The 27,071-nt window shown below is 41.2% G+C and overlaps 2 protein-coding genes across 2 annotated transcripts in view; one reads left to right on the forward strand and one right to left on the reverse strand.

The window, feature by feature from the left end:
* The window catches only part of LOC126394084 (guanine nucleotide-binding protein G(q) subunit alpha), a 25,389-nt gene extending 11,895 nt beyond the window's left edge, over window positions 1–13,494 (reverse strand). The window contains exon 1 of the mRNA XM_050050688.1: window positions 12,390–13,494. Coding sequence (XP_049906645.1) covers window positions 12,390–12,525 — 136 coding nt within the window. The 5' untranslated portion in view covers window positions 12,526–13,494. The remainder of the gene's footprint in view (window positions 1–12,389) is intronic.
* A 5,838-nt stretch (window positions 13,495–19,332) lies between these two features.
* On the forward strand, window positions 19,333–26,635 carry wdr31 (WD repeat domain 31). The gene is made up of 10 exons (XM_050051996.1): window positions 19,333–19,640; window positions 21,265–21,335; window positions 21,728–21,860; window positions 22,273–22,347; window positions 22,440–22,584; window positions 22,880–22,980; window positions 23,180–23,247; window positions 24,038–24,179; window positions 24,669–24,831; window positions 25,395–26,635. The coding sequence occupies exons 2-10, from the start codon at window positions 21,289–21,291 to the stop codon at window positions 25,595–25,597; spliced, it is 1,077 nt and encodes a 358-aa protein (XP_049907953.1). The 5' UTR covers window positions 19,333–19,640; window positions 21,265–21,288; the 3' UTR covers window positions 25,598–26,635.
* The last annotated feature ends 436 nt before the right edge of the window (window positions 26,636–27,071 follow it).

Here is a 27,071-nt window from a genome sequence, read left to right on the forward strand (position 1 = left end):
CACACACACACACACACACACACACACACACACACACACACACACACACACACACACACACACACACACACACACACACACACGTACAGCACATGCACTCAGTATGTACTCACTCACTCACTCACTCAGTCAGCCACACACATAATATTCTGCGCTGGCTACTTTCCTCCCAGCCTGTTTGCTTGGTCTGGTGACAGACCAAGAACAACATCTCTCTCCTCTCAGTAGTGACAGGGACTATTTGGGTGTGAAGAGCTGGGGGTGTAATTTCTCTTTGGTTCATTGAGAGTCTTGGCAGACCCGCTGAAAGGTCTAACTTTACCTCACCACACTAACTCTTGAATAACTTTGGCAGGAAGGAGTGTATGTGTGTGTTTAGCATGTCAGTGGCCAAGAGATGTGTGCTGCATTCCAGTGTAACCCCAACGTCTCTGTTATAAAAGTCTGTATTGTGGAATATAAACTCTATTTTAGCCAAATTAGGCTCCTTACTGCCGGTCCACAATACAGACCAAGCACTTTACAAAACCAAGATAAAGACATAACTTCAGCTGTAATGCCCTAACCTCCAGAGAAATGACTTTTCTATTGTGGGGTTGCCAATTTAGATGTCTAAAATGAGCAGGATAAGTAGTAATGACAAAACAGGAGTTAGTACAATTTCACGCTAAGTGCTCTGGAGCCAAGCACTTAACTCTTAAAGGGACAGTTCACCCTCAAATCAAAAATACACATTTTCTCTCTATAGTGCTTTTTATATTTTGGTGTATGGACAAGATTAGTTTACAGCTAACCAATACTGCTAGCTCACCTAGCGCCACTGAGCTGGCTAAGGTTAAAGTTTAGCATAGGAGGACGCGTCTCATCTGTAGATGCATACTTTTTTCTGCGTAGTGATGCAGTTGGTGGATATAGCTCGGTGGAAAGAAAATAGTTCCTACATGAAACTGCTCATAACAACGTCTGTGGATTATCTTGAGTAACCAGGTCATGATTTCAGGAAAGAGACATTGCTGTTGAGCTTTTCAGATGATTTCTTTTTTTTTTTAGCTTTCAGCACCAAAAGCCGAGTGCCATCTAGTTCCATTAGATTGAAGAGAAGAAAAAAGTACAGCCGATATCTCCAACTAGGGCTGAGTGATATGTCCTGAAAATTGTATCACAATATTTTTAGGCTATATCTCGATACACGGTATATAATCTCAATATTTTAAAATCTCCTCAAAAGCACTCCATTAATGCTAGGACTGGGAGACAGAATGGAACATAATATTTCTGACCAAATACCCTCTGATGCAAAAAAGTTGTATGTATGACTATTGTTTTTTGTTTTTTTCAGAAAATATTAATACACAATAACGACTAAGTGGGTTAAGGCAAGGGTTAAAACAAATAAAAGCCTTTATTATTTATTTTCAGCTTTTGCACAGCCTTTAAAAAAAATGAAAAAACACCATTTATGCCATATCATGATACGATATCCAAAATCTATGACAATATATAGTCTTGAATCTCAATAACAAAATAATCTCTTCATATTGACGCCATATCTCCAACACTCAGCAACTCACACCAGAAAAATCAAGACTGATAAATATCACTACAGGAGGGAATAAAAATATGTAGTCTTGACTGTGGGGTGAACTGTCCCTTTAAAATCCTATTTACAACTGTATTTTGTTTTATTCTAGCCGCTTACATTACTAATTAATTTTAACTTATACATTCAGACTAAACCCTTTTTAAAGACCAAGGCCATTTCAAACATGCTTCCACTATTTGTTGTTGCGTTGGTTCACCTGTTAGCGCTACATGCTAATGTTGTTCCTCTGGTGCACCTTAAAATATTCACCTTGTGGTACCGAAAGCAGGGTGAGACTTGTCACCACCTGGTTTCCACCCACACACACTGCCCACCCATAATTAACTATTACAGTAACCTCAATGACAAGCAGTAGTTGTTGCAGGCTACAAATAGTGTTGCACAAGAGTTAATGCCTTACGGCATCCACCCATAAAAATAGACGCACTCTATTTTTTTTTTTAAACAGGCAAAGTGGAACAGTGAGTAATCTCAAAAAACTTAAATTAACTGCCAGTGGGTTTTGGACTTGTACTGGCACAAAGGATCTGGGTTGCTGTTGTGTGGCACAGTTCTGATCTCCTCACTGTTCAAACACAGGAAATGGGAGAGAACCTGATGTCCTCGCACAAGAGCAGGAATGTGAGTGGCTCATGAATTCATCCATGGATCGGAACATTTATGATTAAAACTGCCTTTAACTTGCCAAAATGACCTATTAAATTCAGTTTTACGTTACAAAATTGGATTATAGAAAAATGAGAAGGTTACACAGTGTCGTATAACCAACAGCTGTATGTAAGATAAGAAAAACGATTCAGAAGCTTTAAAATATTAACGACAATTTCTCCAGAATATTCCAGGATCGCTTGACCACATCAGGGTCCTAATGGATCTTCTCTATTACACCAACGAGAGACACTGAGGAAGATAAAGAGACAGCGAGTAAGCTGGGTATGAGTGTGTGTGTGTGCTGGCCATTAGAGGCTGCTGAGTCACCTTTCAAACCAATGCAGTGACCCAGGATTAACCCCGTGTTTGAGGCTGGTGCGAATGGCTCGACATTACATCTGAGAAGAATACGTGATGTGCCCCAGGACTCGTGAACGTGGACGAACTCAGGGGAAGGAGAAAAGAAAAGACAAAAGACAGAAGGCGCGCTGCTCTGTGTCTGTGTGTGGTGCGTTCATTGACTTGTGTAAACTTGACTGTAAGCTGACAAGTATTCACAGCCTATGCTTTCACAAGCTTTAAGTGTAAGAACAAAGAATAAGCACATCTAAAGATAATCGAAAGGATCATGAGAATTTGGAAGCCTTCTCCATTAAAAGCTACTTTTTTTTAAGAACTGCTGTCTCAAGTTATTATAATTGTTTTGTATGTGATCTGTTTGTCAGGTTTATTGATTTTTTCTTTTTCTTTTTTTTTTAACTTATCTTATAGATCAATGTTATGCTCATCAATTTTTGTAAAATGTAATACTATTTGTCACGCATAATGGGTAGCCTACTTGTAATGAATATTTGATCACAAAAGCGTAAATTTGCAATAGTGTGTCCCAGTGATGTCATTTTTCTGTAGGCCAATGTCGAAGTTAGCTTCTCCCTGACTGCCTCGTCAAAAAGCCTTTCGCATTTTGGATAATTACAGTAAATAAACTGTGGCAAAGAAAAGTTTATGATATTTATACATTTTGTTTGGGAAGATAATTTTCACAAGTGAACACCAGTTTTATAATTTTTGAAGCCTAAATGCAACTGCCAGGAGTAAAAGGTAAAAATGTCGGGCTATAAACGAACATCACCATGCTCAAGACTTAACATCGCCACCACAACAAGGCTGTAAAGCTGTGTTCAGCATGATGATGTTCTGTAGTCTCATTTCCAATATACCTAAAAGCGTCAATTCATGAGTTGGCTATTTACCGTTGTATTTTATGACGTAGATCAAAACGTGAAAGTCTCTGAAAGTTGCAGTAACCACAGACGTTATTTTTAGGCATTAAACCAAAACCATTCAAAAAACTTCAACACAATGGAACTGGGAGTGCAAAAATGCTAACTAATTTTTCAGCACATTCTCACTCCGACCTCGCCACTTATTGACGTTTGGTCATGGACTTTCCACGTCCACATATGATGTGCAAGGTACTCTGGGTGCGTTGGTTGTTGAGGTTCTGGGACACCATGTCAAGTTTTGTTTGTTATTTGCATTGTGTTCTTTCAAAATACACGTCCGTTTTCACAGGAAATTTACTATTTACATACAGTCTCTTTCAAAGTAAACACAATACGACGGTATAACACCACAAATTGACGTTTTCTTTCCTTCAGCAACAAATGCACATGGTTGGGTTTAGGCAACGAAAACAGATGTGGGAAAAAAGAACAGGGTTTGGCTTTAGAATCTTACGGGACGCAAACACCAATCTCTCGGGTGAAAGTTGGTGTTCGTTGGACCCATACACTACCCCTCCCGCCCACCCCAATCGGACTTTGTCCACCTTAACTTTTGTACCTGTCCTGCTGCCGCCAGGCGCCGTTAAACTGTAACGGCAACCGGCATTCTGACATTAAAGGACTCCTTTTTCCTTGGTTTCTGACACTGCAAGTTACTGCCCAAGCGTTTAAGACTCATTCCTGGAGCAATCCATACTTCATGGTGGAAATTTTTGTACACCAACTGACCAACTAACCAACAGAGTGACCTATGGAGCTGCTGGTTGTAGCTAAAAAGGCTGTTGTTAATTGGCCGTAGAACAAAGTCTTGGAAGCTGCACATTTCCACAGCCCCTGAATGCATCGCATCAGTGTCAGCTATGCACAGAGACGCCTGCAGCTGACTTTTTAAACCAAATGGGATCAAGGATGCAAGCGCACCACTATGATGCTCGAACATCATTATAAAAAATGCATGAGCAAAGAGGAAATGAATTCACCACTGAGAGCTTAGCAGCACCTCAAGGAGAGAGTTAACACACAGAGCACAGGGAAGCCGTAGTACACACACACATTCACTTTTACAAATGCTTTAGTACAACTTGCAGATTGTTTCTCCAACTACAGTGTGTAGTAGGCTATCTGTGCAGTAGTCAGATCTGTAAACACCACATTGGTTAGATTTATCCTTCCTTAACCTGCATTATCGCACTGTGGGCCGTGCTTCTCACAGCATTTAACAAGGGTCAGACACTGCTTAGATCTTATCATGAACTATAAGGTTATAATGTGGTTACAACAGAATTATTATGAGATCACTGTTGTAGGTATTGGTAAGAATGTCAAGCTCTCAACAATACATGAGCTCCATCTCAGCTAAATGAACATGATTTTCAGCTTTTGCACTTTGATGAATTGAAAGTTGAGAGCTCTGTTCTCTGATCTGAGGAGTCGGTTTTGGTTTTCAATTTCATAGACAATAAACTCACTCCTGTGGGTGTCAAATATATTCAGTGTTAATGGCGAGCAGCCTTACGCCAGCACCAGCAAATCTCAAGGCAAAACAAAAGGCAGACATGAATTTAATGAAAATACTGCTTTGTACCGACGTACACCTCTAGACAGCATTGTGATGTTCTGCACCAGCATTCACCATATATGTATATGCCACTGAGAGTTATTTTAGTTAAGGACAACTGGATGTGAATTACACTGGAGAAAATCAGGATATATTAAGTACTGAACTGCATTACCATGTGTTATGACCTGCCGTTGTGGAATTTAATAATATTGTAAAATTGTTTTTCCTCCTTCATCCGGCACTTTCTATAGCTGCATTCATACCAGAATCATATGACATCTTTAGTGCTTCCTCTCACAATTACAACCATGTGTTTGTTAAAAGCTTGTTAAAAGTTGCGGTGGACTTTGTTCAGCCGTAGCCTTGACAAAGTTCCCACAGCGTTCATCTGGCCGATAAAAGCCGCTGACAGTGATTGGGTTAGATCGACACTCCTGCACATGTTTCTGACAGATGATATGATAAGTTTAAGAGTCAAAAGTGCAGACTTGTTGTAATGCAGCAATGACCTTAAAAGTCACCCAGCTGTGCAAAATCTGAACACAGTTTAGCTGATATAATTCTATAATCTTAATTGTTTACAACTGTTGCGCTTGTTTGGATGTTTTTAAGCCGATCTACCTTCAAAACCCGTCATCGCACTTATCTATGATTTTCTCTGTGTAAGTGTGTAAAGGGGGGCAGATATCATAAACTAGGTCCAATGGTCTCTTGAGGGTTGAAGCTGGGCCGTGCCACTTCTGTAATTGAGCAGTTTTAAATCAATTTAGCAGATGGAGATGAGCCTGATAATTATTCACGTGTGACCCTTTTGACTGTCAACAGATGTTTCAGACCTTAATGCCCAATAAATAGAAGTCAGATGTATGCAATGCAAGTAGGAATGCAACAGGGAAGTAGAAAGTACTACGCAGCATTAACTATATCCTAGGAGGGTAAAACTGAAGGCACCTGACTATTGATTATTTTTAATTTTGATAAATCTGCCAATCATTTCTATCAGAAAATTGTAATAAATTTACATTAAAATTTACCAGAGCATGAGTTGACATATTGAAATTGTTTTTTTTTTTACACGAGCAACAGTCCAAATCCAAAGTTTACTATCATATGTGACAAAGGAGAGCACCAAAACTTCACATTTAAGAAGCTGAAGATAGAAAATGGTAAAAAATGTTGATCAGTGTTTCCAGAAGTTCAACATGACGTCCTCTAATGTCTTGTTTTATCCACAACTAGGGATGTCCGATCACATTTTTTTTGCATCTGATACAATACAGAGCCCTTTATTTTGAAACCGAGTCTGATACCGAGTCCGATCCGATACTTTGCAAAGCATTAAGAAAGAACAAAAAAAAAAAAGAATGGATCCAAGTTGTCCCATAAGGTTTGTTTTTTATTTAAATAGTATCCAAAAAGCTTATCGGTGGTTCAGCATTACAAAATGTAAACAAATTCTGAATTGTAAACAAATTGTCTCACCAGAGTTGCCGTAAGGCTGCGGTAGGCGAGGTTCCGCCGTTAGGTGTGGCTGTGTTGCTCGGAATAAAGAGAGAAGGGGTGGCCACTCCGATCTTTTATTACCGATTCCGATTTTGTACAAATAATGTGATCGGTGCCGATACCCAATCCGAGGACACAATGGTTCCTATCCACAACTCAAAGTTTTTCAGTTTACTGTCATAAAGGAGTAAAGATACTAGAAAATATCCACATTTACAGTAAGGTGCTGGGATTAAAGAATGTTGACTTTTTTTTCCTTAGAAAAATTACTCAAACCAATTAATCATTTATCAAATTAGTTTGCAATTAATTTAATAGTTGACAACTAGTCGATTATTCGAGTAATTACTGCAGCCCTAGTGATTTTGCTCATGGGTATCTAAACAGGTTTGGCCTCAGTGGGCAAAAAACAGTATCTCAATCCACTTTGATAAAATAGATTATAATAAGTTACCGAAATGCAGTACCATCCTAGGAGACCCTACACTGTGCATGTTTTAGTAGTTTCAGTTCAGTGTGTTGTGTGTGTGTGTTTGTGTGTGTGTGCACTAAACACACTCCAATCAGGCAAAGCATCTCTCTTACTATTCATGATCCACACAAACATCACACAAACATGGACGTCCTACAGAAGGAATGAGGGAATTTGGTTCGTTGACAGGACTTTTTTTAAGTTCGAGCATCCATTAACTGCTATTGTACCATGAGCTCACCAAAACAAGTTCCAAAAAATTCTGTTGTAACAGCGCTAAAATTAACTCAATAAAGATGATTAAATATATAACAAGATTGATAGGCGGCTATCTACATAAAGTCATTTTATTCAACTTGTAACTAATGTGCTAAAACCTAAAAAACAGCTTCTCTACAACTTTCCAGTCTCCAGTCGCTATGTCACCATTCCTCGGCTTAGCTGCTGCTTTCCTCTCTTCTTCATTCATCTTCAACTTCCCATGACTGCACAGGTCTGGAATCTCAGCTAATGTAATGGAGCCTTCTCTCCCCTGTTGCTTTACATTTCTCCAGACCTAATGTCATGCTTACAGAGGAGTTCTCTTTCCTCAGAAATTAAGGTGAGAACAGTCTGACTTTAGTGGTATTCATCATTTTTACCATCATTTAAGATTTAAGTCCCCTAAATCAAGGTCTCGCTTCTCAAATAAACATTGTTTTAAGCTCGACACCCCCGTCGCCGGCACATTTCAGAAAGTTTGGCAAGTTAAAGAGAAGTGCTCTTCTCTATCTCAACAACCAGTCAAGTGCCCTCTAAGCATTGTCCACTCCTCCTCCAGCGGAGCAGCTCAGTCAATGAGCCTCCATTGGAAAACAAGAGAGTTCGCTTGTGCCGACTTCCGTCCCAGAGAAAATTCTAAATATGCAGACTGCACCTACTCAATTTCTGCTGGGCTGTCAGTGGGAGGGCCGAAGATTAATTCTCTGTCCCCACAACCGTCTCATTTCTCTGACAGCAGAAAGTCAAAGTCAAAGGTCTTATCCAGCTCATGGTGTTATTATGCATCACTTTGTGCCTATGTGCCCGTTTTTACTTGTGTTGTGACATCCTATGATCAGGTGGCTAATGAGGTAAATTTCGCTGTTAGCATTTTATGATTACCTTTTTGTCATAATTCATAATTATCTTTTGAGTGCAATAATTCAACTGCCACATTCTCCTGTGCAGTTTTTCAACTGTGAAATATTTTCACTTCTTGAATATATATCAATTCAACATACAATGCACACAACTGTATATTCCTTATGTTTACTCTAATTCTGTTCTTATTTTATTCTACTGATGTATATATTGTAGTTAAATTTTCACACTTAAAGCCTCAGCACAGTGGCAATATATTTTATTTTAATATTTAATTTTTTATATCTTGAGTACTAGTGTTAAACACGGTAGCATCATGCACATTTTATTTTATTTTAATCCACATTTCATTTCTATTTCATTTTATTGCTTTGTATTTACATACTTTTATTTCATACTCTTATTCTTACTTCTTAGCTCCATTCTTTACATTGAAGCAACTGTAACGAATCATAATTTCCCCTCAGGGATCGTAAAGTTTTTCTGATTCTGAAAGTTATACATTGCAGGAATTGTCAGTTTCCAGCTATGTAAAAGTGAAAGCAAACCCCAGATTCACTCTTGGTTTGAAACAAGCTTTGTCTGCTTGGTGTTTCGCCTCGCTTTCGTTTTTTCAGCTGTTCACAATTTTCGTAGCTTCCTCTTATAGATGCAGCTGCTAACCGTCAAGCACGTGGTTGCAACCTTTTTTTAAAAAATTCCCGACCTCACCCTTTTCTGTCATTCCTGCTTTTGAGAGATCTTGCTGACCTACATCTGGTTAGCCTTGCTATCATCAGAAAACTCTCATGTTTTCTCTTGTTTTATTGGTTCCCAAATGATTCAAATAAACGTATGTTTTACTCTGTGTTAATATGTCTCCTATTTTGTCAAGCATGGCACATGATGCAAAATATCTAAAGTTGATACAGCAAAATTTTGGCTAACAATGCCAACAGCGGAGACAGTGCTAACAACGCAACAGTGCTGACAGAGCGAATGGTGTTAATGTAGGGGGGACTGGAGGGTGAGCATTATGCTTCTGCTTCAACACTGTTCTAGCATCATGGGTTGGGACTGTGTTATCAGCAGTAACAGCTGTATGGACACAGTGCAGAGCGGCAGGGACGTACATGCACTGACATGCACTCGCAGCCGGACAGTCTACCAGCACAAAACAGAGAAGCTCGGATTACAACACACGCAGAAGGAGCAAGACTTCATCGTCTGCTCAAGATGCCATCATTCCACCAAATCTGCTGCTGTATCAATGCTCCTAACGTTGCATACAGCTCCTTTAACATGAAGCTTTGAGCAAAAACAGGCGGGGGAAAAGATTTATCTGTTGTTTCTTTCCTTGTAAACAATAGGAGGTCTGCGCTGTTCTAATGATGACATCACTATGACTAATATGACAGTGATTTAATTTTCAGTTAATGTGTTTAGGTTCACAAATTGCTGGAAGAGATCGATTTCAGTGTGTTGCTGCCGAGATGCCACGCCTTATTCTGATTTGTCTGACACTGATTTTAACTGCACTTTTCCTGAGTCACCTATCTCAGTGAAGCCTTTAGTGTCTCTGACTCATTAGCTAGCTTTAAACTATGTGTGTGTGCCAGACGGCTCCTAAGCATTACACTATATTACACAAACCCCCTCCTCCACCGCCCGCTGCAACAACTCTTCCACTCTGTTGCTAGTTACGTATTCTTGGTCATCTGCCCGGGTTAAATGAGTGACAATTCCAGTACATCTCCCTTATTAGTTTACAACGCCTTAATGGATATTAGGTTGCACAAGGAGGATGGATTAAATACTTGTAATGTTTTTTAAACTTCCTCATTTGTTGTGTTGTGTGGGCTTCGATGTACCCGGCCTCTGCGGATATAAAGCAATTAGTGGGTTTGAAAGACTAAGTGGAGAAGCCGAGATGATTTGTGAAGAAAAAAAATGAGCGATGGACATTTTGAAAATTAGAGAAACTTCTAGAGTTGACTGAAGAGTTTTGTTCTAGATCCCACGGGACATTAGGCAATTAGTGAGTCTGAAAACCCGCAGTACACAGACACTGTAGCATATGGGTTAATGGAGCCATAGTGGAGCACGCACAACTTCCTCCGGTTAACTCTGGCACTAGTAGTGAGAGCGGTGGAGTCTGTGTGAAATATACCCACGAGTGCTTTCACTGTGAATCCAGAGCCCTGTGTGTAAGCTCATATATTCGATGAGGTCGAGTGTCACTGAAAAAGTGGTTGATTTAGCCAGAAATGTGAGCTCAGACACCAGCATGTTGGTGTGAGATCACACATATGGTTCATCATTACTGGAAACTTTTTACTCTGCTACTTAATGGATCGCATCTTCCCTGCGACTCAATATTCAAAGGCATTAATTGTGAGCATCCTGTCATTAGAGGCCATAAACCACTCTGAAACATAACACCACACACTGATAAGAAGCTACTACACATAATATACATACTGTCATTTAGTTTGGGCCATCACTCACTTATCACTGAATAAATACTGTATTTTATACTGTTTTATGAGAAATACAGTTACGTCCTCAGACTTAGACATCACCACTTTTCGGTTTGGGTCATTGGCTGTTTATGCGTTTGCATAATAGGCGAATTGTTGGGTATTAAGAGATTAGAGGAAAACAACAACACAGTTATTTGTGCATAGTTAACAAGGGAGGTGGCAGTCAGCTCCTTTAAATCCTGTTAAGGGGATTCATTTCAGCATTTTGAACTACCCTTCAAACTGTCCTAAAACACCCATAAAGAAGCAAAAACCCTGCCGAAAGTAGTCTGGATAGTATGATCTTAACTCCCAGCATGTTTCACCTTCACCTTCTCCTCCATGCATTATCTAAGGGACTGAGAGAGGATGGCTCTGGATCAGGAAGAAAGGGTTCTGGCTCCGATCTCTACAACTACGGTCGTCACAACTAAATGGGCTTTTTGTTTGCAAATCTAAAAACGTGATGGTGAGTAGATGACTTTCTCCAGTATGACAAATACCTCTCGACAGGATTAGCACCCAGCTTCATATCACAATGCACAGGCACCATAAGATCATTTACTGGTTTTACAAATGGCACTATTATTTTATGATTCTGTGTGGATGAACAACATAAATGGTAGGATCAAGTATTTCAAGTCACTGCATTTGGTTTCAACTTGTTTGAGAATGATTTATGTAGATTAAAGTGGGTGCATGAGCATACCATCACACAAGCCTCTACTACAGGGGTGTCAAACATACGGCCCAGGCTCCAAAGGGTCCGATCCGGCCCACTGGATGACCCTACACACCTAATAGTAATGCACTGGTGAGGTCTAAGAGGTGCCAGGTCTCAGGGACAAGTACATTGAGTAGCTTTCAGGGGCTTTTCCACCCCGACCTTAATACAGCTCTTTTCTTAGACTTTAGTTTGGTGTGGTGCTGTCAAGTCTACTACACAGGAGTGGAGTGTATGGACTATGAGTGGTCGACTGACTGAGAAATATTAGTGAAATTGCATTTATTCTTCTGAAGACATCACAAGCTGTTTGTCATCTGCTTTGTAAATGGATTCAAGTGTATTTCTTTAGACAAAAAACTGGAAAAATTTGGAGGCATCTGCATCTATAGGATGGTTTTACAGCTCTGGCCCACTTGCGATCAAATCAGACTGTAAGTGGCCCGTGAACTAAAATGATTTGGACACCCCTGCTCTACTATATCTTATAGTAAAGCATGTTTCCAACCTTGCTTCATACACTGACACCTGTGATATAATCACTGCCAGGGTTAGGTGTTAACCTGCAGTGCTGCCTTGATTACTCCCAATAAAACCCTAGACTTTGGCCCAGCCAGTGTTTGACACACTCATGAGCACACCACCTGGACGAGCCCTGTAGGCCTGGCTGCACAGGTTGTTGTCTCTCCAGTGACATGCATAGAGAGGTAAAAAGGTGAGGCCCATGAGCATTTGTTTCCTCGACACTAACTGGTCGCAGTTATTCAAATCAGATGGTTTTTGTACACTGGGAGGCCTGACTGGGCAGCATCACCTGCCAATCTGTGCACTGGACTCACAACACTCAGACACATCAACCAACTTCACTCAGGTGGGAAGCCCCATTAACAGACCCCCACCCCTAAGGTGTTTTTGGGTGAGAGGAATGTGCGCTTTGCATCTCCTCTCCCTCCCCGTGGAGCTTACCGAGAAGCAACAGTTTCAGTTCCCGGCGTGCGTCTCTCTTATCCCGGCGGAGCTGCCTCTCGATCTCGTCGTTGATCCGCCTGGCTTCTTTCGCCTCCTCGCTGAGGCAACACGCCATTATGGACTCCAGGGTCATTCTCACTCCTCTTTGATTTAAACAAAACTCCGCTTTTTTTCCCTCTCACTGACTCATTCAGATTTCAGATTGGGTTAAAAAAAACACAAAAAGCAGAGGCCTGTGAGAGCCAAATAACGTCCTCATACAGGCCTACGTGTGGTGAAATAACGCGTGGACGCCCTTTATAATGAGCCCGTGCACAGCGCACAGATTGTGGTGGAAAGGAAAATGAGATATTTGAGAAATTATTGACCCCCCCTCCCCCCGTTTCCCTTCGCTTTCTGGGCTTCCAGCCTCAAAATAGTCCCCCAAAGCTTGCTGAGTTGAATATCTGTGCAATCTTAATTGGTGTAATCTGCTTTTCCTTCTCAATATGATCAACAGATCCTTTTAAGACACATCCTCCGTGCTGGGATCTCGTTAAGCGTTGCCATCCGTGCCCGGACACCCTCCCTTCAAAGTCCTCAATGTTGCTATTTTTTCAATCAGCAAAAATCCCCGTGTTCAAGTGGTCGTCCGTGGGTGAGGGCTACGGGAACAACACATGAATAAAGCTGTCCGTTTATTTTCCAATGGCTCCACTCCCGGGCGTGGTAAGGCAGAATATGGCGGACTTTCACTCCAATCCGCTAGGCTGGGATACAGTACAGTTATCTCTCTCTGTCTGCTCAAAAACCCAAGAAAGCCACACATAACATGGCTTTTCAGCCGGAGCTGTCGATGCCGCGACGCAAATATATCCCAGCTGCTCTCACAAGGCGTCCACGACACGTCCACGGCTGCTCGGCGGGGCGAGCGGAGAGGAATACACGGCGTGTTGTTGCTTTCTCCCCTCGGCCAATCTTCTCCTTTTCCTCAATTCTCTTCATGTATTTTTATTACACAGGCCATCCACTCCTCCGCTGGCAGGGTGACGTCGGCCTCCCATCGACAAGGGGGGAGTGTCACGTCAAACACACGCCACACACAAATGTTGAGCCTATACCCCAACCTGTGGAATAGAAAATGTGTATGAATGGAGAAGTGAGCTGTGTTTCTCTGTGGGCGTGGGTAGAATACAGGACATTTTCACTTAAACTCAGTGTCTGTGCTGACTTAGTCACAATATGTGTTGCTATATATGACGCATTTTAAAGGAAAACAATTTATGTCAATATGATTTTCTGCAAATGTAATAACATTTGTGTGTGTAGTTCTGATTGCATAATGATTACCTGGTGGAGGTCAAACAGCCATGGGCGGATAATGAGACAACAGGCCCCTGGGCACAGACATGCAGAGGCCCCCCCACCACCTCCCCATTATGCATCTCTTTGTAATAATAATAATTAGCTCCATTCATACAGCACTAAACATTTAAAACACAATGCGAATAAAACAAACAACAAGTCATAAAATATCATCTAAGTAAAAGATAAAATAAGCTGGGATGTCAGCTGGGATAGGCTTAAGCCCCCCGCGACCCCTAACAGGATAAGCGGTTACAGAAAATGAATGAATGAATGATTTTCTGCAAAAATAACTCATTTTTGTGTCTACTTCTGATTGCATAATGATCACCTAGTCGAGGTCAGCCAGCCATGGGTGGATTATAAGACACAGTGGTGTGGTGGTTAGCATTGTCACCTCACAGCAAGAGGGTTTCTCATTCAAACCAATGGTGGAGGAGCCTTTCTCTGCAGACTCTGAGTGTTCTCCCCATGTCAGCGTGGGTTTTCTCCGGGTACTCTGGCGTCCTCCCACAGTCCAAGGAAATGCAGGTTAACTGGTGACTCTTACTTGGCCGTAGGTGTGAATGTGAGCATCTCTGTGTCAGCCCTGTGATAGTCTGGCAACCTATCCAGGGTGTACCCTGCCTCTCACCCAATGTCAGCTGGCCTCCACAACCCCCAACAAGATAAGCGGTTACGGAAAAGGAATTAATGATTTTCTGCAAATATAATTAATTTTTGTGTCTACTTCTGATTGCATAATGATCGCCTAGTGGAGGTCAACCAGACATGGGCGGATTATGAGAAAACAGACCCCTGGGCACAGACACGCAGAGGCCCCCACCACCTCCCTGACAACCTCTTTCTGTAGTCGTTATGCATCTCTTAGTAATGATAATAAACTTTATTTATATAGCACCTTTCAAAACACAGTTACAAAGTGCTGTACAATAAAACTAAAGACGCTGAAAACACAAGGAGAATAAAAAACACTAACGTCCTCTACGTCCCAATCCTTACCTATGGTCATGAATGGACACAAGCTGCAGCCAAAAAGAGTTTCCTCTGGCTAGGCTCAGCCTCCGAGATAGGGTAAGGAGTTCGGACATAGATAGACGTAGATTTTTTGTTTGGTGGGAAAGAGGCTTTTGTGGTCCTTTTGTGCTTGTGGTCATTTTGAGCATCCTGGTCAGTATGTGTGGGACCCCTGACACTTAGGGACCCTGGGGCTGTACCCGGTAGGCCCACTGAGGAATCCATCCATGTGAATACTTTCTATTTTTGTTGATACTAGGAAGTGTGCAGATTGTGAATATAAAGTTGAATCTCTGTGTCCCACCAACGTCATAATATTATACGTTCCATAAATGTACATTTTTACAGCAGGACAGTTAAGTTGCATTATATTGTACAAGCCGTCCTTTAAAACCCACCCTGTGTCATTGTTACATGTACGTCATCTGCGGCATATGCCTTTAACAAAGCGGAGAGTTACCCAGCAGTTGTTAGTCACATTATTCTAACAATAGGCTCCCACACACTTACAGATTGATGAAATGATAAGTGGATGGATAGATGGATGTTAGAGGCCATATCATATATCCACAGTTGTTCCATTACTGTGCGATCCACCCCACTGTTCTTGCCTCAGCCATTAGTGTTATCAGAGAATCTGTGTCCTTTTTACTTCTGCCTTTTCCACAACCAAACAATTGACCATCATTACCCACTCATTATTGGATAGACAGTCAATCATGTTATAAGTCATCAACACATTACTGTGTCAGTTTGGGGCTCCATGAAGGTCCTGTTCCTACAGTGAACTTCTAATGAGAACAGTAATGAGCCCCGGTCAACATACTAAACTTCTCATTTGGACCCCAGTCAGATTACGGTCAGTTGCCAGGACTGTAGAATGAGTGCTGACCTGATTTATGGGCTGGTTTTGGTTTCAAGGCCTTTTGTGTTCAAGGCCTGCCTGAAAACATACCAGTTTTGTTTATGTGGTGAGTCACATGCTGCATTCCACCTGTACACTGACTCAGTTAGAAATCATTTCTCGGCACTGCTTTGCTACTTTTTAGGGGAAACAGCCACACTACTTACAATATGTGAAACCTTTAAATGGAAACATACATTTTACAGTCTAATTAGTGGACGGGCATTCACAGGGCAAAGTTCAGGACTTTTTAACTGCATCATAAAAGATCTACATTACTTCAGCATACTCTCAGTGCTTTCAGCAGTGTGTGACATAAATCTCTACATAAGTCCTCGTGACAGTGTGGGAGAGGCAAATGGATCTCGGCACCATCAACTCAGAGATAGGGATTATAGTGAAGTCGGAGCACTTGTCTTCATCTTACAGCGAGTGAAGTACAGTGTATCTATGTCAGGGCATAATTTATGACAATATAGTCTTTAGAAGCCAAAATGTAGGCTATAGACTTCTGTTTGTGTACCTGTGCAGAGACATATGTAGGAATAGTTTTGTGTTACTGCCTCCACTGTACACACTAGGAGAATATAGTTAAACGTGTAACTGGAATACATTTTTTGTAAAATTTGTAATACCATTATGTGATAGGAATCAACATTGTTTTGCTGTAAAGTGCCTGACAAACTAATTAAAGAGTTTAACTCATGAAAAAAAACATTTGCTGCAAACAAAAAGTTTGAATTGAGGTCACCCCACATAGGTATTGAACAGTGTTGATTGTAACCTAACTAAGTGGCCCATTTAAACCACTTAAATGGGGACATCCCAGTCACTCACTGTTTTGTAGCTTGTAATGCGTTCTTTCAAATCCAGCTCATGAAGTCAAAGCTTGTCTTGTCTTATCTTTCCTTACTCCATCTACCAAGCAAAAATCAGCGCTGCAATAAAGCACATGAAACATGACATGAAAAGAAAACCTGTGAAACAGTTCCAGTAAAATTAATGTTAGCCGTCCAGGGACCCGTCTGCTTCGTCCCAGATTTCCAGCTTGGGTAGCTATTCAACCTGTGCCTGTAATGAGGGTCAACTGAACAGCTCTGTGGAGGGACATCCAGCCACAGGTCAGTAACATTTTGACCTGTCATGTGTTGTAAAGGCGAGATAGAACGTTAAACAAATGCATTATGTTGTCGGCTGAGAATCACATCGACCCAGTTTAATTTCTTTTAGAACACGATGCAAATGGCAGGAATTTATTGTGATCAAGCTGTGTAAACTTATTTTAACTTACATTTTAACAAAAGAATATACACACAACTTTCTTGCATCCTTCTTTGACAGGGTGGGGATAGAAGCAAGAGCACTGAGACATTGATGCTATCTGGGAAGAAAAGTTTTGGGTTGTTGGTTCTACTTTAGACAATGTTAAGGCTTTTATACATTTATTGGTAGAAACATGAATAAACTATGTTACTACTACTACTATAGACTATGTGAATAACAGCATGTGCAATGGATGTCCAAAACGTGTCGGCAGCTACACAGGGTCAGACTGGGCTAGGCCTGTTTAATTTAAGGTAGATGCAGATAGTACAGTCAGTGTGTTGTCTCTAGAAGGGCACACACAAGGCTGGATTACCAACTGGGAAAATTTGGCAACTACAGAGGTTAAAGCTCCAGCAACACTTGTAGGAGAACAACTTTATTGTCAGCCCAACGTGTTTCAGCTTGTGGCCCTTGTCAGGGTCATCAGCCACCAACCAGGCAGCTGCCCCAGGGCCCCTCAAACACACCAAGTTGCTTTTGTGGCAGCTGGTTTGTGCTACTGTTATTACTTGTTTTGATTTTGTTGAGGAATATAATGTGAAAAAATGAAATCTTTATGCTGGTGATACACAGATGTACCTGCCTGATAGAGCCACAGACCCTGGGATGACTGCCTTACTGATGTTAAAAGCTGGATGTCAAATTTTTTTCTTCAGCTGAGCTCAGACAAAACAGAGATTGTTGTCATGGGGCCCCAGCACGTTACTCAACAAATTCCACCTTTGGCTGGTCCCCTCTTGGATAATATCAAATCTGTTGCAAGAAATCTTGGAGTCTTGTTTGACAGTAATTGAAGTTTTGAGCAGCATGTCACAAAGCTTGTGCAATCATGTTTTTATCATAGAAATATTTCAAAAATACAATCCATTTTAACACAGAGACAATTTTACATGCCTTCATCTCTGCACCTCTGGATTACCGCAACAACCTCTTTTCTTGCCTGAATCAATAATCTATAATTGGCCCCAGACTGTACAGAATTTAGCTGCGAGGCTTTTAACCAGAACCAAGGAACCGAGGCTCTGGAACAATCTACCCAACTCAGTTATCTCTTTTAAGTCCCATCTTTAAACAAACTTTTATTGGAGGACCTTTCTTGATTTTACATGAGTTTTAAGTTCATTTAACAGTTTTTTATTTCCTCTGTTTTTATACACGTAAGTGTTTTTATCAGTTCTTTTAAAAGTTGTCTTTTTCATGTATTTTCTGTTTTAATTATTGACATGTAAAGCACTTTGTAAGTCTGTTTTGAAAAGTGCTTTATGAATAACGATTATTTTTATCATTATTACTACCGAAATATAGATTACTAGCACAACCATAGATGTAGTTTTCCAGGGAGGACGCAGGGGACACGTCCCCCTCAATATTTAGAACATGTGCATTTGTCCACCCTAATAAAAATATGAAAGTAGTAGAGGATTTTTATTTTGTATTTTTGTCTGTATTCAGTTTTTTTTTAGATTAAGAGAGGAAAATTATCATTTAAGAGGGTTGTTTATTTATGAAACATACAAAGTGATAACAATGTGAAATACCAATGTGTTTCAGTATTGTGAGTCAAGTTATTGAATGGACTCAGTGCTGATTTGAAACTGTGTAGCTCTCTGAGTTTTAAAAAAGCCTTAAAATGCAAAATGATTATGGATTATAATATAAAATGATCAACATGTAAAAGAGTGGATGATTATAATGTAGACTCTGATGTATTTAATTAGCTATTGATTTATTTCCTGTCTTTGGTATAGTTGATATTTTGGGTTATCCTTTGGTTAATGCAGGATAGGCTTCAGCCTATGCCTTTTTTGGTTACTGACTGAGAGAAAATTTGTGTGAAATAATCTTTGTTTTTCAAGATATATGTAACCAAAATAAAAATTATTCATTCACACACAAAAGACACAAACTGTTGCATAGAAATTCACCAAAATACAGGACATTAAGTGTTCCATGTCCCCTGTTTTATGTGTACACGTTGAAACCAAACCTAGCCTTTGTGCACAATATCAACTGATGATCACAAGAACCTTAAAATGGGTCCCACTTTATTGTTTTGTAAAAGCTTCTTGTGTCAAAATTCGGTTTGAGGGCTATAACTATTTTAGCTGATACTGTGCTCACATGGTACATTTTGAATGAGAGGGGGTTGATGGGAGGTAGCTCAGCAGCACAGTTGTTCCAGGAGGGGGAAAAAAGTTAGCTTCTTAAATATATCCCCTAAAAAAAGTGGATTGTAAGTGGAGGAAACGTACAGGTCCATAAATGTCACTAAACAGTAAATCAGACTTTTATTTTGTAGGAGGACGCTGTTGATTACTTCCTGCCCCGTGTCACGTGACCCCGCCCTCGCCTAGATACGAGAAAGCGTCGCTCCATGGTCGCTACGGAGGGAGGGATGGGTCCGCTGTAGGTGAAGAAAGACACTTCTGAGCACTTTCCCACGCAGTTAGGACAACTTTCTGTCATGGCACTCTGTGGGAAACGTTTCTCGGTCGTTCCGACAGCGGCTCTAGCAAGTTTTAACGTTTTTACATCCATGTTTTGGTGCTACTAGGGCATTAATCTTTCTTGGCATGACAGATAAAGATTAGTTAGCATGCTAGCGAGCTAGCCGCACACCCTCAGCATCACACAGCGACCACACCTGCCGCTGAAAGGTAAGAAATCTTGCTTCACTTATCTGTAAGAGTGTGTACCCCACCACTAGTCATGCACTGTGTTTTTTACCATTAGTAAGTTCGGTTAAAATGCCTCGGTGTTGTTACACAATGATTGCCAGCACAGTTCATAGCAGGTGTTTTGGAGCGACTAATTCCTTGTGACAGTAATGATGCGGCTCTAATAGGATTTGAGCCCTCTCCTTCCTGTCGATTGTTTGAGGAGTACGCCAGGATGAAGGAGGGAGGAGCAGAGCTGTGAGTGTGTGTGAGAGAGTAGTGTTTGCGTGGGAACGTGTGGTTTAATCTCACCTTGTAGACTGGTCTGTCTCAACCTTATGCAAGATATTTTGCAGGAAGAGACTGTGTCTATTTAAGTTGGGATGTGTGGTATATGTAGGTGAGCTCTGTGTTCTGGGGATGATCTGCAGCAGCTTTTGGAGGAGGTCACAACAGAAATTAGTAAATTAAAACAATAAATTGTGAAATTTAAACAACATTAAACAAAACTAAATTTAGGTTCTTTGGAAACTGCAGTACAGACACAAAAATACAGATTACAATTGATAATGTTATTGTGGAAAGAGTCTATGAAACTAAATTTCTGGGAAAGTATACAGTGATACATTTACAGCAAGAAAACACTTAGTTTATCAAGTCAAATCATAGGGGTGTCATCCTGAAACATTTAGAATTTCAGCCTGAGTGTAGTTAATGGCAATGATATACTTCCAAACATTCAGTGTGGCGCTGCTTTCTTTGTGTTTAATGTTTTTGCTAATGAGATTTCCCTTTTCGAGGTTCTGAAGTGAACTGAACTCAAAAAAATAAATACATTTGTAGATTGATTTTGATTTGATTTTTTAAAAAAATGTAATGGTGTCTCACACACTTGCCCAACCCTCATGTGTTTACAAGACACCATTACAATGATGTTGCAGTAACAATCAAAATACATGTAATTGAACTCTACTCAGTCCAGAAACAGAATACTCTGCCTTCTACTCCAGGCCTGGCAAAGACATTTAGCCACAAAAAAAGTTCCCTTTCTGAAACAAAACTCAAATTTTTCATGATCAGCCAACCAAAAGACATCAGCACAGACAGAGGTCATCTTATGTCAGGACAGGAAGAGTTGTAAAGTGGCTTAATCCATTGCCCTTCACCATCACCACTCACTACTGTTCCACCTGCTTCTTTCATGTTATCCGTTACTAATTGGGCCAAACACACACACATAACTGGCGTTAGGGTAATGGATCTCCTCACACCCAACCTTGCAGAGCTAAATGCTAAGGCCATTGCAACCTCAACAGGGCAGGACATCACATACTCACTCAGTCACCACCTTACCCTGCTGCACTGCAGGCACAGGCACAGGGCACTGAGCTTCAGAAGGGCATGCATTGGGAGAAGCCTAATCCCTGCAGCCGTAGCTGCCTCATAGGCCTCGTTGAGTGTGTACTGCTGTCTGTCATTGTATGTAACTGTGTGCAGCTGATGTGTACTGTTTGTTTGATGTGTACTGTGCTGTGGAAAAGATGGTGACGATGAAGTCTAAAGGGAAGGATAGACATAATTATGGATGCATCCATGATTTTTTTGTCTTCTCTTATTGTATCAGTGTGGCTGCAGGTCTCTAGCAGACATGGGCAAACTACAGAGCAAGTTTCGTAAGAGGTCCGACCTCTACAGGTGAGACGTGCACTACTGAAATGATTGTCCTTGTATGTATTATATTACTACACATACTTATTAGAATCAGGATTTCACTATATAGCCCGTTCACACTAGAGAAAAAATAAAAACAAAGAACCACTGAATATTATTATTTCTCATGTGTTGTAGCAGATACTGGTGCTATGAAGATAAGTTTATTGCATGCTGTATAAAGATGATTCTCGTACGTAAAGTGTAGTATTAGTGTATTTACCTTGTTGTATGTTTACATGGGCCATGTATACAGTGTAATGCAGCCTGTAAAGGAACATAATATGCACATAATACAGAGATAGTTATACTGCAGACTAAAATCAAGTTATTTAAAATAGTTATGTTATTTTTTTCTATTGTCGTGTTCTGTGCAGGGCATCTCAGGGAGAGAAGGCGGATAATGCCTTTGACAGCCAGGTGGTGCAGTATGAACCTGCCCATCAAGGGTCCACCAACACTGTCACCAATCTCAGCCCAGATCTGTGTGTTTCTGGTGGGAGTGACCAGGTAAATTACACTGTGCAGACTTTAGTAGTACTTTTTCTCTGGTGTTTAGAGGGGTTCAGGTGATAAATGAAGGAGTGTAGTAGTTTTAAGATCAGTTGAGTCATACCTAATGCAAGAAAAAGACTGAAATTATACAATTAACATTTTCATTTACATGGTACGAGAAGTAGAAGTGTGTTAGATAAGACACTGGACCCCAATTGCTCCCGATGGTCAGGTCAACACCCTGCCATCAGTGTGTGAGTGGGTGAATGAACAACAAAACCTTGTAAAACACTTTCCATCAAACTGTGCACAACTGTCACCATTCACCATTTCATTTCTATGACAAAAAAATCCCTTAACATGTAGTGAACATTGGATGCACATGTGTTTACATGTGTCTGCATACGTGTGTCTTTCACCCCTGCAGGCTGTGGTGGTATACGACTGGAAACAAGGCCGGATGTGTCAGTCCTTCCAGGGTCACAACCGAGAGGTTACCAAGGTAACGTTGATATCGCGTGTGTGCACAAACTGATAAAGGTGTGACGCTGGTCAGAGCTGATACACATGTGACATACGCGTCTCCTCTGCCAGGTGGTGTGTTATCCAGGCAGCACATGGATATTCAGTGCCTCACGGGACAAGACTGTTCTGATGTGGGACCTGAACCAGGGGGACGAACCTATTCAGGAATATTGTGGGCATGAGTTGGTGGTCAATGGACTAGCTATCAGCCCTGGTATACATGGATACATACACACACACACACACACACACACGATGAGTCTTGTCACTCTTGAGTGAATATTTTAACTGTTGTCTTAAAGCCTTTTTATTGCTTAGGAGTATACTTCACCACAAAATGACCACCTGCACCCAGCAATGAAAACAATTCTCTTGTTTTATTGTCATATACTTAAAGTGAAAAAGTCTAGTCCCGAGGCTTTTGTCATGGCTTTATAATTTTGTGCACATTGTCATTTATTTCATATCACTGATCTGCACTGAACATATGAAACTGTTTGTTTTTATAGAGGGGAGAAAGCTCTGCACCGGCTCTCGTGACAACTGGATGTGCCTGTGGGATATAGAATCTGCAAAATGTGAACAGAGACACAACATTTCTAGAAACCTGGTGAGAATGATTGTATGTGCTTTCATGTGCACACAAGCTTGTACTTAGAATTGTTTCAAGCACGCTAAATCGCCTTAGGTGCGTACTGAGCATGTAAGAAAAAGGATCGAATCAATAAGCCATTCAATCTGACTTTTACTTCCCGAGTTCATGCCCTGAAGACTTTTAACTTTTTCACTGTCCTTTCCTGTCTGCCCAGGTGACTCATGTGTGTTGGGTGCCAGGCAGCTCCTCTATAGTCCAGACCTCTGAGGATAAGACCATAAGGTACAGAGAGATATTACTGTAGATGCACATGTGCCATCTTGCCTTTTTATACTTTAGCTGCCACTGATGCTTTTTTGATGTTAAAATGAACTGCACACAGACTTGCACAGTGGTTGATTTTTTAAATAATGAGTTTTTGAAACAGATGGTGATGGCTGATGCACCTACAGCAGCCAATTAGCATAGCAGAGATGAAATAATTCTTGGGATTGTGAGAATGAACAAATTCTCTAAAACTGAATCAGATGAACGTGTTTATTTGTTTAAATTACACTTTTAAAGAACCATTGTAACATCACACCTTCTTTTATTATCCAAAAAAAAGTCCAACTAACTAACCCAGGTAGCCAAAATGACCTGGCCCAGTGTTGGCCTAAACTCGGTATGCCAGATGTCATTAACTGGGCCACATCTGGTTGCCCAATCCGGCTGAGACTTGGCATGAATGACGCTCTAGAAGTGGGCCAAATCAGCTGGCCTGATCCGGCTGCCGACACTGCCATCACTTGGCCGTTATCAAAAATGACCTGGCCCAGCATCGGCCCAAACTCGGTATGCCATATGAAATTAGCCGGGCCACGTCTGGTTGCCCGACTCGGTTGAGACTTGGCATGAGTGAAGCCTCAGATTCGGGCCAAATCAGCCTGCCTGATTCCAGCTGCTGACACTGCCATCACTGGGAGAAGTTAGATGTGTCCACTCCTGAAAACAGCAACTGCTGGTGTCTTTGATTTTATGCACTGGATATTGCACAAGTGTATTTCTACAGTAATGTTTTCTATGTGCACAGGGTGTGGGACAGCCGTGCATGGCAGGTGACCAACACTTTTCCAGCCAAGCAGTACATCCAGACCCACTGTGACGTTTCTGCAAATGGACACTACTTGGTGTCCAGCAGCAACGGCTTTGGAGGACAGGGCTGTGAAGCCACGGTGAGACCATTGCAGGTGTTTGTGTAGTTAGTTAGGAGTATAGGTTCAGACCTATTGTCTGGGTTCATTTGAGTTGTGTTTTTACAGGTGTAAAACCTGGCACCTATAAAGCAGGAAGGCCAGTAGCTTCTTGATTAATACCAGTTCTTTCTAAAAAAAATGTTCTCAAACAAAACAGTAGACATTGCCGTTGTGCAGATGGTCTCTGAATGTTTCCCTTGTGGGTTTGACTCCACCAGCTCGACCAGTTTCCAGTCTAATCTGAGTCTTCTAAAAGTAGCAAGAGACAAGGGTCAAATATTAAGTTAATCCTATTTGACTAATTACTAGTGGTTCTGTAGTACAGTCCAGCCTAGTAACAAAGCAAAGCACGTTAAAGCAGTGGTTACCAACTGGTGGGTCGCGGTCCAAAAGTGGGTCGTACACAGCTAGTTTTTAAATCTCTGACATTGTTGCTTGTTCTCAGTGGATTTGTGTGTGTGTTGTTAGCTCTGGGACCTGCGTCAGCCCGGCTGTAAAGTTGTGGAGTACAGAGGTCATCTCCAGACCACCGCCTGCTGTATGTTTCTGCCTACGCCTCCTGGTGGCGCAGCCCAGGTAGCAACGTCCTCCCATGACAGCTCCGTCAAAATCTGGGATCAGAACACAGCAGGTAAAGCCTCCTACAGAGTGTGAGGTTTTAGCAATCTTATAAGTTTAGCACAAGCTTCAAGTGTGATGTATGCAGACCGAACGATGACACTGCCTACTGAATCGCTACGACGTATGGTGCAATAGCTTCCTACACTGAGTGCACAAGGACGCTGCATGGGTTATTACTCCTCCAACTGTGAAGCACAACATAGAGGTCACATTATTATATGACCTAAAGTTTTGTGGGCACTTTATACTGTGGTGTGTCTGTGTGTTTGTTTGCTAGCTGCTAGGTTGCTCACCTTTGTCCTTCTTTACACGTCATCGTGACAACAGCCATCCTTGAACCTCTTTTATTGTGCGGCGTAGGACCACCATTTTAGAGGCACGACCAAAGATATTGCCATGTTTCTTTCACGTTGGTCATCTTTCGTCTGGGACAGCCCAAAAATCGCAGCGTGTATGCCAGGCTTAACACCCATCATGGATGGAAACATTGATATACAGAAATATACACTGATTAACATGGGCACATATACACAGACATCTCCTCTAACCTTCCCTCCTCCATCCTCTGTTCAGCCTGTTTAGCCACGTTGTCTCTGGATGGTGCTGGTCCGCTGATTTGTCTGGCACCCACTGACTCGACCAACATGCTGTGTGCCAGCTTTAACAACGGCCTCCATCACATCCAGCTGGGCCACGGATCAAACCAGGCTCAGGTCTCCGGGGCAGGTTCAGGTGGAGCTGGTGGTCTGGACATAAAAGTCGTGGCGCGCTTCTGACAGCCCAGAGGAGTCTGGTGTGACTTGTAACCCTGACCTGTGAACAGACAGTGACTCAGCGCGGTGTGACTCACTGGATATGGACGTCATGACAGTGCTTCTTCTTTTGTCTTTACTTTTTTTTCTACAATTTTACACGTCTATAGACATTTTTGCTTTACTAGACTGCCATACAGTGAAGAATGACAGATGAGAGCAGCGAGAGGACATGTACGGAGGATGCACCTTTTGTCCAGCAAAGCCACCTGGATGCCCATCATAGCTGCTCCTCTGGGAGACTGGTCTGTAAGTCACATTACCTATTCATTAATGAGACTATAAATATCAAAATGATCCTGCTGCCTTCTTGGATCAAATCAGAGTAACTGGGGATTACCCTCAGATTTTTTACAATGCTCCAGCTAGGTGGATTGGACGAGAAGTTTTGTGCACATGTTGCTTTTATTGTTGCTGATGAATACATGTTTGAAGGACATCATGCAGCCGGAGAGGTGTTGAGAATGTGGGAGCGCTCATAGAGCAGGAAAAAACAGCTATTTGGTCAAGTGTTGGTTCTCTTAACTCTGACAGAGAGGTGGAAGCCAAATAGTTTTTCATACTAAGAGTATGTCATTGGTTTTTCCTGGATAAACTGTAGTAGGTGCAGTCAGACCTGCAGATCTTATTTGTCAAACACTTAAAGTTTTTATCACTGTAACAGAGTAATACAGAACATGTGTATGTTGATAAATATCTGTTGATTAGCTCATAGCTTTAACCTGTCAAGTGTTAGACCAAATGAATATGACACAAGACTGTATGAACGATAGCTTTGTTTTTATGTAGAAATCAATTCATGATGGTTTTTAAAGATACAGATTCTGATATTTTTTAACTGAAGCTGCCGATAGCTGATGTCTGCTGCAGATATCCAATATTTTTAAATCTGAGAATTACTATGCAAAATACAGAGTAATTCCCTTTTTAACAAAGTATTGTTTTAATGAACAGATGGAAATAAAAAGATGTTGCAAGTACAAAAACAAAGCTGCTCTGTGACCTGTCAACATGAAACCTACTACCAGTTTGTTATGATAATGTTTGGTCAACATTGGTTGAGGTATTATATATTTTTTAATATGATGTTGCTACTGTGCTGATACCAACAGCTTTTGAATTACTCTGTTAGGATGAGCAATCCAGACTTGGCTGTAGTTTAGCCAACAAATACTAATATTAATATTAGCAGCCTTAAAAGTGCAGTCAGATATTGACCTTTTGCACGGCCCCGCCCCTTTTTGATGGTCCATCAAGCTGTCAGAGTAAGTATGGATCCAACACTGTAACTAACTGCACTCCCTGAAGAAACATTATAAAGATTTTTGGAAAAATGAAGAGAGAAGCAGCCAGAGGGGTCTACAGTCTGTGTTTGAAGGATATATCCAGGATGTCAAACTGACTCAGCAGCAACAACAGGTTAAAAAGACAAAGATAG

The sequence above is a fragment of the Epinephelus moara genome, chromosome 8 (assembly GCF_006386435.1).
Source record: "Epinephelus moara isolate mb chromosome 8, YSFRI_EMoa_1.0, whole genome shotgun sequence".
Classification (NCBI taxonomy): domain Eukaryota; kingdom Metazoa; phylum Chordata; class Actinopteri; order Perciformes; family Serranidae; genus Epinephelus; species Epinephelus moara.

Excerpts from the sequence above, each read along its gene's own strand:
- wdr31 (XM_050051996.1), top strand. The coding sequence starts at position 21,289 with ATGGGCAAACTACAGAGCAAGTTTCGTAAGAGGTCCGACCTCTACAG. Across the intron at positions 22,981-23,179 it reads ACAACATTTCTAGAAACCTG|GTGACTCATGTGTGTTGGGT; the intron begins GTGAGAATGATT and ends CTGTCTGCCCAG. Across the intron at positions 24,180-24,668 it reads GACAGGGCTGTGAAGCCACG|CTCTGGGACCTGCGTCAGCC; the intron begins GTGAGACCATTG and ends GTGTGTTGTTAG.